The sequence below is a fragment of the Macaca thibetana genome, chromosome 2 (genome assembly GCF_024542745.1).
Source record: "Macaca thibetana thibetana isolate TM-01 chromosome 2, ASM2454274v1, whole genome shotgun sequence".
Lineage (NCBI taxonomy): Eukaryota > Metazoa > Chordata > Mammalia > Primates > Cercopithecidae > Macaca > Macaca thibetana.
This window is the reverse complement of record NC_065579.1, coordinates 95,973,182-95,987,489: the sequence shown is the minus strand read 5'-3', so window position 1 is coordinate 95,987,489 and position 14,308 is coordinate 95,973,182. Positions and strand designations below refer to the sequence as shown.

The following is a 14,308-nucleotide window of genomic DNA, read 5'->3' as shown; positions in this document are numbered from 1 at the left end:
CATTATCTGTTGAGTACTTTTTAATGCTATCCAAAGTTAACTTTTGCAAGTGAGATGTGAGGTTGCTGTGGCATTACTGGAATAAATTATATGATGTGTGTCTATTTACAAGACACTGAGTTCCAAAGCAATTTCTATTATGCTGGAGGCAGTCCAGACAGTTTTATCACTTTAAGGGACTGTAGCATTAAAATGTTTTAAATTTCCAGTGACGCTTGCTGACACAAAATACCAGTGGATTATAAAATGGAGAAATGCTGTAAATCCCTGCTACTAACTTTGTAAAGCAGAAAGCCAGATCTGGGTTTTGAATTTAATATGAGGTTGACAGTTTTTTAAATTAAACTTTTTATTTTGAGATAATTCTGGATTCATGCCCAGTTGTGATCCAACATTGGGGATCAAATTTCAACTTGAGATTTGTAGGGGACAAATATCAAAACTATATAAGAAATAATACAGAATAATAATAGTTTCTCTCTGTAAGAAATAATAGATCCTGTGTATACTTCATCCAGTTTTCCCCAATGGTAATGTTTTAAAAAAGTGTAGTACAATATTACAACCAGAATATTGACATTGAAACAGTTAAGGAAAAGAAGAGTTTCGTCACTGCAAGCGTCCCTCATATTCCCTTTTTATGATCCTATCCTCTTACCCTACTGCATGTGCTGCCCTCTACCCCTGAAGCCAATCTGTTTTCCATTCATATATTTTTGTCATTTTGAGAATGTTGTATAAATAGTCATATGGTTTCTAACCTTTTGTGGTTGGCGGTTGACTTTTTTCATTTGGCATAATTTTCTGGAGATTCATCTAGGTTGTTGGATGTATCAGTTGTTTGTTCATTTTTATTGGTGTGAAGTATTCTGTGGTATGGTTGAATCACAGTTTGTTTAACCACTTACCCATTGAAAGATATCTGGGTCATTTCTAGTTTTGACAATTACAAATAAAACTACTATAAACATCCATTTACAGATGTTTGTGTGGACAAAAGCCTTCCTTTCTCTTGGATAAATGCTCAGGAGTGCAGTGGCCGGGTCCTGTGGTAGTTGCATATTTAGTTGCTGTTTTTTTTTTTTTTTTTTTTTTTTTTTTTTAGAAAAACGGCCAGAGTTTCCCGAGTGACTGTACTGTTTTACATTCTCACCAGCAACGTATAAGTGATTCTGTTTCTCATCATCCTTGGCAGCTTTTGGTGTTGTCACTATTTTTTATTTTTACCATTCTGATGAATGTGTAGTGATATCTTATTTTGGTTTTAATTTATATTTCCCTAGTTGCCAACAATGTTGAACATCTTTTTATGTGCTTATTTGGTGGCTGCATATCCTCTTTGGTACAATGTCTCTGTGCTTTTGGTGTCAAGTGTGCTTTTTAACCTAGTACTAGAACCTGAAGACGTTATCCTGTATTTTCTTCTGGAAGCTTTATAGTTTTATGTTTTAAATTTAAGACTATGATCCATTTTGAGTTAATTTTTTGTGTCAAGTGCCACATTTAGGTCAAGATTCACTTTTTGCTTTCCTATGGATGCCTGGTTGCTTCAGCACTATTTATTGAAAAAGTTGACTTTTCTCCGTTGACTGCCTTTGCACCTTTGTAAAAAATCACTTGGCTATTCTTGTGTGGAGCTATTTCTGAATTCTGTTTGGTTCCATTGATCTATGTGCCTACCCCACCAGTAATGCCTGTGTTAGCCTGTTTTGCTTTGTTATAAAGTAATACCTGAGGCAGGGTAATTTAAAAAGAAAAGAGGTTTATTTGGCTCACAATTCTGCAGGCTATAGAAGCATGGTGTCAGCATCTGCTTCTGGTGAGGGCTTCAGGCTGCTTCCACTCATGACAGAAGGTGAAGGGGAATAGACATCACATGGTGGGAGAGGACGAAAGAGAGAGGAGGGAGGTGCCAGATTCTTTTTAACAGCCAGATCTCCTGAGAACTAAGAGTGAGAACTCAATCCGACAGGAATGGCATTAAGCCGTTCATGAGGGATCTTCCCCATCATACAAACACCTCCCACAAGGCCCCACATCCAACACTGGGGATCGGATTTAAACATGAGAATTGGAGGGGATGAATATCCAAACTATATCAATTCCAAACTGTATCAATGCCAAACAGTCTTCATTACTGTAGCTATATAAGTCTTGAAACCAGGTAGAATAATTGCAACCATTTTTTTCTCTTTTCTCTTTTTAGATGGGTGTTTCACTTGGTTGCCCAGGCTGGAGTGCAGTGGCTTGATCATAGCTCGCTGCAACCTTGAACTTCAGGGCTCAAGCAATTCTCCCACCTTAGTCTCTTGAGTAGTTAGGACTCTAAGCATGCACCACTGTGCCTGGCTAATTCTTTTTTAAAATTATTTTTGTAGAGACAGGGTCTCGCTTTGTTGCTCAGGTTGGTCTCAAACACCTGAGCTCAAGCCATCCTCCCGTATTGGCCTCCCAATGTGTTGGTATTACAGGCCTGAGTCACTATGCCTGGCCCACATTTTCTTCCTTTTTCAAAATTGTTTTGGCTGGTCTAATTCTTTTGCCTTTCCATATAAATGTTAGAATAATTTTGATATCTATAAAGAATTGTTTCAGGATTTTGATAGGAATTTGATTAGATCTGTCCATTAATATGGGGAGAATTGACATTTTCCACTATGTTGAGTCTTCCTATCTATGAACATAGTCCATTATTCCATTTATTTAGGTGTTCTTTAATTTCTTTAAATAGCATTGTGTACTTTCAGCATACAAATCCTGTACCTGTTTTGCTAGATTTATACCTGAGTATTGTTTTTTGGGGGGGATTGTAAATGGTGTTTTAAATTTCAGTTTCAATGTGTTTATTGCTAATATATGGAAGTACAGTTGTTTTTTGAACGTTAACATTGTGTCCTGTGACCTTGCTGAATTCACTTACTAGTTCTAGGGAGCTTTTTTCTTTAGACTCCCTGGGTCTTTCTATGTTGACAGTCATGTCATTTGCAAATAATTATCTGTTTCATATTGGGTGAGTTGTGATAGTTTGTATTTTTTGAGGAGTTGGTCCTTATTTTCTGTGTGGTAAAATTTATATATATACAGCTGTTCGTAGTATTCCTTTATTATTCTTCTAATGTCTGCTCATTTTCTATATAGTTGTTTTATCATTTTTTAAAATTTAGAAATAAAAATATTTCATTAGCAAATAATTGTATATATTGAGTACAATGTGATGTTTTGATATATGTGTATACTGTGGACTGTGGAATGGTATCTGTTACTTCACATATTTCATATTTTTTGAAGTGAGAACATGAAAAATCTACTTTTCTTTTCTTTTTTTTGAGACAGAGTTTCGCTCTGTCGCCCAGGCTGGGGAGCAGTGGCGCAGTCTTGGCTCACTGCAACCTCCGCCTCCCGAGTTCAAGCGATTCTCTTGCCTTGGCCTCCTAAGTAGCTGGGATTACAGGCATGTGCCACCACGCCTGGCTAATTTTTGTATTTTTAGTAGAGATGGGGTTTCGCCATGTTGGTCAGGCTGGTCTTGAACTCCTGACCTCGTGATCCGCCCATCTTGGCCTCTCAAAGTGCTAGGATTACAGGCATGAACCACCGTGCCTGGCCGTAAAATCTACTCTTTTAGCAATTGTGAAATACGTGTAATTATGGACTATGGTCACCATGCTGTGCAGTAGATCTTGAAAACTTATTCCTCCTGTCTAACTGAAGCTTTGTACCCTTTGATCAACGTCTCCCTGTTCCCCACCCCACCCCCAGCCTCAGGTAACCACTGTTCTACTTTCCCCGTCTATAAATTTCACTTTTTTGGATTTCACATATGAGTAAGATGATGCAGTATTTGTCTTTCTGTGCATGAGAGGGGGGTGTTGAAGTTCACAGCTATAATTGTGGATTTGTCTATTTATCTTGCAAGTTCTATCAGTTTTTGCTTCACGTATTTGGCAGCTCTTTTGTTTAGCGATACACATTTAGGATTGGTATGAAGTTTTTGATTTATTGACTTCCATTTAGTGTAATTATTGATGTGTTTGATCTGAAGTCTGTAATTTTATTTTTGTTTTCTGTTTGTTCTCAGTGTTTTTCATTTCCATTTTCTTTTTATCACCTTCCTGTGGTTTACTGAACTTTTTTTTTTTTTTTTTTACCACTCCATTTGGACTTTTGCTATAGTGTTTTCAAGTATATATCTTTGTGTGGATTCTTTTTAGTGATTGCTGTGTGTATTATATACATGCCTACATACATAACAGTCTACTGGTGTCACCGTTTTTACTACTTCAAGTGAAGTATAGAAAACTTACCCTTCTTTTCATCCCTTTACCCTCTCTCATTTTTATATAATTCTCTTGAATGTATTCTCTAAATGTCTTTAGAACCAAATTAGACATTTTTACAATTTTTGCTCAATGACCAAAGATAATTTAGAAAACTTAATAGCAGTAGGAATGCCTATTGTATTTACCTATATTTTGGCCTACTGTGTTCTTGCTTCCTTTCTGATATTTCAAGGTTTCTTTCATCATTTTCTTTCTCTTTTACAGTGCTGTGCTGGTGACAATTTGCTGTTTTTGTAGGTAAAAAATTGCTAAACACTGGCAATTTCAGATGATTCAGTGTAGTAGATGATCAGCAAAGGTCAAAGGAAAAGGAAGCCTGTGTATAGAAGTGACCTGCTGCAAGGACTGATGTGAAGCTACATGGTTCCATTTTTTCCCTCGCCCACTTCATCTAGATGATTCATTATGTGTAAGGCAGTGAGTGGCAAGAGTTACACATTTGGTACATCCATACAATGGAATACCATTCAGCAATAAAAAGGAATGAACTGGCTGGGCACAGTGGCTCATACCTGTAATCCCAGCACTTTGGGAGGCTGAGGCAGGTGGATCACTTGAAGTCAGGGGTTCGAAACTACCTGCGCCAACATGGTGAAACCCAGTATCTCCTAAAAATACAAAAATCAGCTGGATGTGGTCGTCCGCGCCTGTAATCCCAGCTACTCAGGCTGAGGCAGGAGAATCCCTTGAGCCCAGGAGGCAGAGGTTGCAGTGAGCTGAGATCGTACCACTGCACTCCAGCCTGGGTGACAGAGTGAGACTCTGTCTCAAAAAAAAAAAAAAAAAAAAAAAAGAATTATTGATACATGCAGCAACATGGATGAATCTCAAATGCATTATGCTGAAAGAAGCCAGACAAAAAAGAGTATCTAGTGTATGATTTAATATAGTATATGATCTACATAAAATTTAGAAGATACATGCTAATGACAAAGTAAATTGATGGCTTTCTGGGGAGGAGAGGAAAGAAGTGAGTAGGAAAGAGGGATTGCAGAAGGACATGGAGGGAACACTGGAGGGCTTTTGTTATCTTGATTGTAGTGATGATTTCACAGGTGTATACATATGCCAAATGTGTGTAATTGTACACTTTAAATATATTCATTTATTTTGTGTAAGTTATACCTCAGTAAGGCTGTTAAATTCCACATTCACAAGTGCTCCTATGGTGCATGACTACTGTGCAGCTCTCCCACCTCCATCTCCAACTTTTTCATACTCTTACTTGCAAAATGAGACCAGTGATTGCATGCTTGGAGGTTGTGGAATTGTCAAATTGCTTTGAAGTTTTTAAGCACTCACTTTCAGTTTTTAAACTAATGTCTTTGTCAGTGGTAAGAAATAGTCTTGTCTGTGCACCACACTTTGAGTCACATTGAGAGTAGTGCTTCCACACTATTTTATATACATTTTTTTTCCTTCTGAGAGTGAAGCCATTCTGTATGTGTCATTCTGAAACTGTTCTATCCTTATGGTTGCACTATGATTTGATTAATCTGTGTTGTGGTGTATGAACTCTGGCAATGAGTGTATGTGATTTTCTTAGCATGACTCCTAGGAAATTAACTAGATCTGATAAAACATGCTGCCGAGTTTCAGCGTACATTATATTACAGCTTTAGTATAACATTCCCAGGCTCTGATGTTTTAAGGAATCATGTAAAAGTTTAATGCAATATAAGAACTTTTTAAACTGTGGTGTGCTGGAGCATACCAGGGACCTCGCATGGTAAAATTCGTTTTCATATCTTGGCTGTCCAAGTGAACTGGATGGCTTGGGGCCAGTTGCCAGAACCTCTCTCAGCCTCTGTTTACTCTTTAAAGATAGGGCAACAATTAATTGCCTTTCAGGATTAGTGATACAGTTGGAAGTGCTTTATAAACTGAAAAGTGAGTCAGGTGCACTGGCTCACTCCTGTAATCCCAGCACTTTGGGAGGTGGAGGTGGATCACTTGAGGCCAGGAGTTTGAGATCAGCCTGGCCAACATGGCAAAATCCCGTCTTTACTAAGAATACAAAAATTAGCTGGACTTGGTGGCATGCACTTGTAATCCCAGCTACTCGGGAGGTTGAGGCACAAGAATCTCTTGAACCTGGGAGGCAGAGGTTGTAGTTAACCAAGATTACGCCACTGCACTCCAGCCTGGGTAAAATAAAATAAAAAAATTATAAACTCAAAAGGGCTATATGTGTTTATTTTACTGGATATATTTCTAAGCTTCATCTGGGAGAGTTACTATATTTTCAGGAATGTAAGGCCCATATTTTGAAAATAATTTGGGAAATAGTTCTTAGAAATGGTGACTTTTACAGAGTATCTTGCTTTTTACATATAGGTTTAAGAACTGAGAGATACACTTGAAATAATTTGCTTTTTTTCTCTTTGCAGGCAATTGTTCTCTTAACTGAATTAATTAGGGAAAACTTCAGGAACAGCAAATTAAAACAGTGCCTTTTACCAACCCTTGGGGAGCTGATCTATCTTGTAGCCACCCAGGTGAGACTGTCTGATTAACTCTATTGCTGTTTGACATGTTCTGACATACTCTGGCTGACAAGTATTAATATCCTATAAAAGTTTTCTGACTTTGCCCCTTAGAGCGTGCCTAAGGAACTTAGGATAAATTTTACCTCTTGGGGAGAGAATTTCTCAGTGTTTCTCGGTCTCTTTCTATCTTACCCTGTCTCCCTCCTCCCTTCCTTCCAGTGCCTCTTTTGCTTTGAAATGTATGCGATTTGAAGGCCACATTTTAAAATCAATGAACTGGAAGTCCGTAAGGTATTCCCAAGGTTGCTGCCATCCTTGACTCCTTTAGGCAAGAGGAGACCATTGGTTCTTTCCATAGAAAGCTCCATTTCAGTTTAAGTAAAACACAACTTTGTGCAAATACAGCTTTAAACATGACTATGGACATTTGTGAAGGCAGAATTTGACTTCTTATATCTAAAGTTACAATATGAAAGTGCTACTGAATTCAACAAGGCAAAATTTAATATTCCATTAATGTGGTTTAAAAAAAAAGAATATTGTGGAATAGATAGTGATAAGTTATGGATTAGTCATTTAATGTCATACTCTGAGAGTTTTAAATACTGTTAAGTTATAAGTAATTAAGGAACTTCTGTCATTGTATTTCTTTGTTTGTTTGTTTTGAGATAGAGTCTCACTCTGTTGCCCAGGTTGGAGTATGGTAGCATGATCATGGCTCACGGCAGCCTCGACCTCCTGGGCTCAGATCATCCTCCCACCTCAGCCTCCTGGGTAGCTGGGACTACATCTGTGCACCTCCGTGCCTGGCTAATTTTTTTGTATATTTTGTGAAGATGGGGTTTTGCCATGTTGCCTAGGCTGGTCTCGAATTCCTGGGCTCAAGTGATTCGCCCACCTTGGCCTCCCAAAGTGCTGGGATTACAGGTGTGAGCCACTGTACGTGACTGTCATTGTATGTCTTGAGTTTTGGTTCTAGCACTTGCTCAATTGTTACATAACTTCAATATCCTTAGTATCTAAATTAAACTGACTTTCTGAACAATCATAATTTTAAGGCGGTTACCATGATTGTTATAAAACATCAGTATTTTGACTTATTTAACTTCATAATTAGTACTGATAGCTGGTACAGCAAATTTGTCTTCTTTGTTCTTTCTGTGAGTGTCTTGACTATTCCTGGCCCTTCGCATATCAGAATAAATTTTAGAATCAGCTTGTCCAATTCTGCAAATCATCTATTTTTAAAAACTACACTGATTATGCAGATAAATTTGAGGAGAACTGATATATTTATGATTTTGAGTCTTCCAAATCACATTTGGAATTGTACTGAATCTGTGTATTGATTGGGAAAGTATTTATATCTTTATGATATTTATATAGTCCTCCAATGCACAAAAAGTATTTACATATATTAACATATTAACAAATTTTATTACAATTCTTTTATTCTATACAGAATGCCTTTGTACATCTTTCTTTGGTTGAATTTATTCTCAGGTAATTTTGTATTTCAAAGGGATAACATATTCACGAACCTAGAACACTAGAAAGTGAAGAAAGGTATATGGGGAGAAATCTTTTTCCTAGTTTTGTACCCCATCTGTCTAGTTCCCCAATAAATATTATAATTATATGTAATCTAATATAAATATTATAAAATACAAATATAATTTCTTATATTTGCAGAGTGAATTTTGTACATATGAGCAAATACAAATGTAGATTTTGTGTCATTTTATGCAACAGGTAGAAACTCACTTTTTTCGCTCAATAGTTATACACTATTAGGAACAGTACATGGAGCAACATAGTATTGGAAGTTCTGGCCAGGGCAATCAGGCAAGAGAAAGAAATAAAGGGTATTTAAATAGGAAGAGAGGAAGTGAAATTGTCTCTGTTTGCAGATGACATGATTCTATATTTAGAAACCCCCCTCGTCTCAGCCCCAAAACTCCTTAAGCTGATAAGCAATTTCAGCAAAGTTTCAGAATACAAAATCAGCGTGCAAAAATCACAAGCATTCCTATACATCAACAATAGACAAGCAGAGATCCAAATCATGAATGAACTGCCATTGACAATTGCTACAAAGAGAATACAATACTTAAGAATACAGCTAACAAGGGACAGGAAGGACCTCTTCAAGGAGAACTACAAACCATTGCTCAAGGAAATAAGAGAGAACACAAACAAATGGAAAAACATTGTATCTTCATGGATAGGAAGAATCAGTATCATGAAAATAGCCATACTGCCCAAAGTAATTTATAGATTCAATGCTATTCCCATCAAACTACTATTGACATTCTTCACAGAATTAGAAAAAACTACTTTAAATTTCATGTGGAACCAAAGAGAGCCTGTATAGCCAAGACAATCCTAAGCAAAAAGAACAAAGCTGAAAGCATCACACTACTTGACTGCAAGGCTGCAGTAACCAAAACAGCATGGTACTGGTACAAAACAGACATATAGCCCAATGAAACAGAACAGAGACCTCAGAAATAACCCACACATCTACAACCATCTGATTTTCAACAAACCTGACAAAAACAAGCTATGGGGAAAAGGTTCCCTATTTGATAAATGGTGCTGGAAAAACTGGCCAGCCATATGCAGAGAACTGAAACTGGACCCATTCCTTACACCTTATATAAAAATTAACTCAAGATGGTTAAAGACTTAAATGTAAAGCCCAAAACCATAAAAACCCTAGAAGAAGACTTAGACAGTACCATTTAGGACATAGGCATGGGCAAAGACTTCATGACAAAAACACCAAAAGCAATGGCAACAAAAGCCAAAATTGACAAATGGAATCTAATTAAACTAAAGAGCTTCTGCATGGCAAAATAAACTAGCATTAGAGTGAACAGACAACCTACAGAATGGGAGACAATTTTTGCAATCTACCCATCTGACAAAGGTCTAATATCCAGAATCTACAAGTAACTTAAACAAATTTACAAGAAAAAAGCAAACAACCCATCAAAAAGTGGGCAAAGGATATGAACAGACACTTCTCAAAATAAGACATCTGTGCAGCCAACAAACATATGAAAAAAAGCTCATCATCCCTGATCATTAGAGAAATGCAAATCAAAACCACAATGAGATACCATCTCATACCAGTCAGAATGGCAATTATTAAAAAGTCAAGAAACAAAAATGCTGGTGAGGCTGTGGAGAAATAAGAACACTTTTGGACTGTTGGTGGGACTGTAGATTGGTTCAACCATTGTGGAGGATGATTCCTCAGGGATCTAGAACCAGAAATACGATTTGGCCCAGCAATCCCATTACTGGGTATACACCCAAAGGAATATACATCGTTCTACTATAAAGACACATGCACACCTATGTTTATTGCAGCACTATTTACAATAGCAGAGACATGGAACCAACCCAAATGCCCATCAGTGATAGACTGGATAAAGAAAGTGTGGCACACATACACCATGGAATTCTATGCAGCAGTAAAAAAGAATGAGCTCATATCCTTTGCAGGGCCATGGATGAATCTGGAAGCCATCATCCTTAGCAAACTAACACAGGAACAGAAAACCCAACACTGCATGTTCTCACTCATAAATGGAAGTTGAACAATGAGAACACATAGACACAGGGAGGGGAACAACACACACCAGGGCCTGTCAGGGGATGGGGAGCAAGGGGAGGGAGAGCATTAGGACAAATACCTAATGCATGTGGGGCCTAAAACCTAGATGATGGGTTGATAGGTACAGCAAACCACTCTGGCACATGTATACCTATGTAATCTGCATGTCCTGCACATGTATCCTGGAACCTAAAATTAAAAAAAAATATGTGTATATATATACACATGCACACACAAATATATGTGTATATATATGTATGTATACATAACGAGAATGTAAACTTTATTTTTCAACATAAGCTCCATCAAGGTCAAGATACTTTGGTAAGCGATGATACTAGCCATTAAAAAAAAAGACTCTTATATGGAGATACGTACACTGGAGCTATTTCTTAATAATTAACATAGGTATATTTCTCAATCAGTACTTGTAGCTCCGTGCTTCCTCTTCTTTTCATGTAATAGAACATTTCCATCCCAGCACTTTTGGAGGCTGGGACAGGAGGATCTCTTGAGCCTAGGAGTTTGAGACCACCCTGGTCAACATGTGAAACCTTGTCTAAAAAACTTGCAAAAATTAGCTGTGTGTAGTGGTGTGCACCTGTAGTTCCAGCTACTTGGGAGGCTGAGGTGGGAAGATTGCTTTAGCCTAGGAGGTTGAGGCTGCAGTCAGCCATGATTGTGCCACTGCACTCCAGTCTGGGTGTCAGAGCAAGATCCTGTCAAATAAATAAATGAATAAATAAATAAATAAATAAGAGAACATTCCCTGTGCGATGTACATTATGTGCCAAGTTTTGTGAAAGGTACTTTTCCTTGCAGTTCTTTGGGGATAGGGCTGGAGAATTTATTTCTACTTTACCACTATTTTGGACCCTCAAGGTCTTGACATCAAGGCTCAAACTTACAAAGTTTTGTATGCCCCCAGAGAAAATAAAACTTAAGTGCTCAGTTTATCCCATGCTTTCAATTGTCTGTTTTTTGGCTTAATTATTCTTTATTATCTTGTCAGATCTTTGATGCATTTTAAGGATGTCAAAATAAAACCAGTTGCTTTCATTAGAAGAGTAATCAGGTACCTGGTCTGCTATCTTACCAATAATGAGAGTCTAGTCTAATTCTTCTTTTTTTGGTCCTATAGTTTTTCCTCCCTGCCCCCTGCTTGAGATATAATTGGTATAAAATAAACACATATTTAAAGATCACAATTTGATAAATGTTTATTTATGTATACACCTATGAAATCATCACTACACACAAAAAATGAACCTATCACCTCCAAAAGTTTCCTTAGCATCCTTTTTAATCCCTTCCTGTCTCCATACTCCATACATACTATATAAAGTTTTGCTTTCTTTATATAGACTTGTTTGCATTTTCTAGAATTTTATGCAGATAGAATCATACAGAATCATGTTCCTACTAGATCTAAAAGTAGATCTAGAGTATAATTTTTCTTGGCATATACTTTTTTTTTTTAGGATGGGGTCTCATTCTCTTACCCAGGCTGGAGTGCAGTGACATGATCTTGGCTCATTGCAACCTCCACCTCCTGGGTTCAAGTGATTCTCCTGTTTCAGCCTCCTGAGTAGCTTGGACTCTAAGTGTGTACCACCACACCCAGCTAATTTTTGTATTTTTAGTAGAAACGGGATTTTGCTACATTGGCCAGGCTGGTCTCGAACTCCTGACCTCAAGTGATCTGCCTGCCTCAGTCTCCCAAAGTGTGGAGATTACAGGTGTTAGCTACCACTCCTAGCTCTTGGTATATACTTTAATTGAATACAAGCTAGGCTATTTGAATAAAGGGATGATAATGTGGCTATGAAATTTAACTACATCTCCTGATAGCAAACTGGAAAAGGAAGTTAAGTCCCTGAATCTACAAAAATAAATAACTTTTCAGGACATGAGGGCTTTGTGGAATTGTCACTTTGACTATAATAAACCTTAAAAATCTCAGGTCAGTGCTGATCTGTTGGGACTGAGCTGAAGTGATTATATATAGTATATATAATATACCAACCTAAGTCTTGTTGGCTCTCTAGTAACACCCTAAGGCTTACGGACAGAAGACCAGACCTTATTCTGTAGAGGATATTATAAGGCAACACCTTTTCAGTTTATGTATTTTTCTTGCTTTTGTCAAGGATACCTGTCACCCTGAGTTCAGGTATTCTTATTTTGTCTTTTTTGTTTTATTGCATAATTTCTTTCTTCTTGCCTTGCTCATAGTCACAGCCAAAGTCTCTCTCATTACCTTCTAGGCCCTCATGGGCTGGCTCTTCAGAATCTATCTGACCTAATTCCTCACTACCTTCCTACTCACTCCTTCCAGCTATACTGACCTCCCCATAGTTCTTTAAACCCACTATGCCATGCTTCTGCCTCACCATATTGACATTTGCTGTTCCTTCTGCTTGTAATATTTTCTTCTGAGTTGTTTGTATTTTCTCTCTGCTCAAAAATCCCTTCAGAAAACCTTTCCCTGGCTATGAGTGATCTGAGATGGAGCCAGCCTGTCTACAGTCTTTCTGCAACCTCTTACTCTGCTGTTTTTCTTTATAGCACTTGTCATTATCTTGACTTACTTATTTTGTTTACTTCTTTAAAAAAAAAAATCTCGGCCGGGCATGGTGGCTCATGCCTGTAATCCCAGCACTTTGGGAGGCTGAGGTGGGTAGATCACCTGAGGTCAGGAGTTCGAGACCAGCCTAGCCAACATGGCGAAACCCTGTCTCTACTAAAACTACAAAAAATTAGCCGGGCATGGTGGCTCAGGCTTGTAATTCCAGCAGCTTGGGAGGTTGAGGCAGGAGAATCACTTGAACCTAGGAGGCAGAGGTTGCGATGAGCTGAGATCATGCCACTGCACTCCAGCCTGGGCAACAAGAACGAAACTTCATATCAAAAACAAAATGAAACAAACAAAAAACCGGAAAAAAACAAAAACAAAATGAAACAAAAAAATCTCAGTCTTCCCCTGAGCACTTAATATTAAGGAAGAAAATGTATCTGCCTCTTTATGGTTTACGGCCATTATTAAGAGGAGTTTCTGGTGCACAGTAGGTGCTTTTTTCATGCATGAACTGCACCAAGGCCAGTGGGACAGGAGAGAAGTGAGGAAGGAGGCAGGGTTGGAGAGACTGGCAGGGACATGATCATGAAGGGCTCCTCGCCAGTCCGATGTCTTGGTCTTGATCCGAAGAGCAAGGGGAACTCATTAAAGAGTTTTAAGAAGAGTAATTATGTCAGCTGATTTGCATGCCAAAAAGATAATTCTGGTTTAAATGTGGAGAGTAATGGAGACTGAAGACAAGATTCTGAGAGCCTGGATGAGAGTAAGCAACGCAGGAGCAAAACTAGGAGAGAGAAGTGGGTATTTCAGGAAAGGGAAAGTCAGGACTGAATGTAGTTTAAGGCCCAATTTAAAGGCCTAAGAGGGATCTGTTGGATTTAATGACATGAAAGTCACTGGTAACTCAACAAGAGCTTTTTATATATTTATTTATTTTCCCTGGAATGAGGGAGATAGAAGAAATCATATTGGAGTGGGTTGAGGCGATAGTGGAAGGTGAGGAAACTGAGAAAGTCAGTGTAAAGTGAGGATAGTTGTGAAAAGGGGCCAAGGGATGAGGAAGGTCTTGTTTTTAAAATGAGTGACCCTATTCAGGTGGAAACAGGAAAGATCCAGAGGGGATAAGATGTTGAAAATTTAGGAGCAATAAGGGATAGTCCATTAGCTAATGACCCTGAGGAGGGCAGGATGGGAATGGGATCCTGAGCCCAAGTGGAGGGAGATGAATGGAGGAACCTGTCCTATCATAACCATTGGGCAGAAGTAGCAGATGGCT

At 38.1% G+C, this 14,308-nt stretch overlaps 1 protein-coding gene across 7 annotated transcripts in view; it reads left to right on the top strand.

Annotated features, from left to right (window-relative positions):
- ULK4 (unc-51 like kinase 4) overlaps positions 1-14,308 on the top strand; it is a 709,752-nt gene that overhangs the window by 130,804 nt on the left and 564,640 nt on the right. For all 7 annotated transcript variants that reach the window (XM_050780350.1, XM_050780346.1, XM_050780348.1 and 4 more), the window contains one exon: positions 6,731-6,838. In XM_050780350.1, the coding sequence (XP_050636307.1) occupies positions 6,731-6,838 (108 nt within the window). The remainder of the gene's footprint in view (positions 1-6,730; positions 6,839-14,308) is intronic.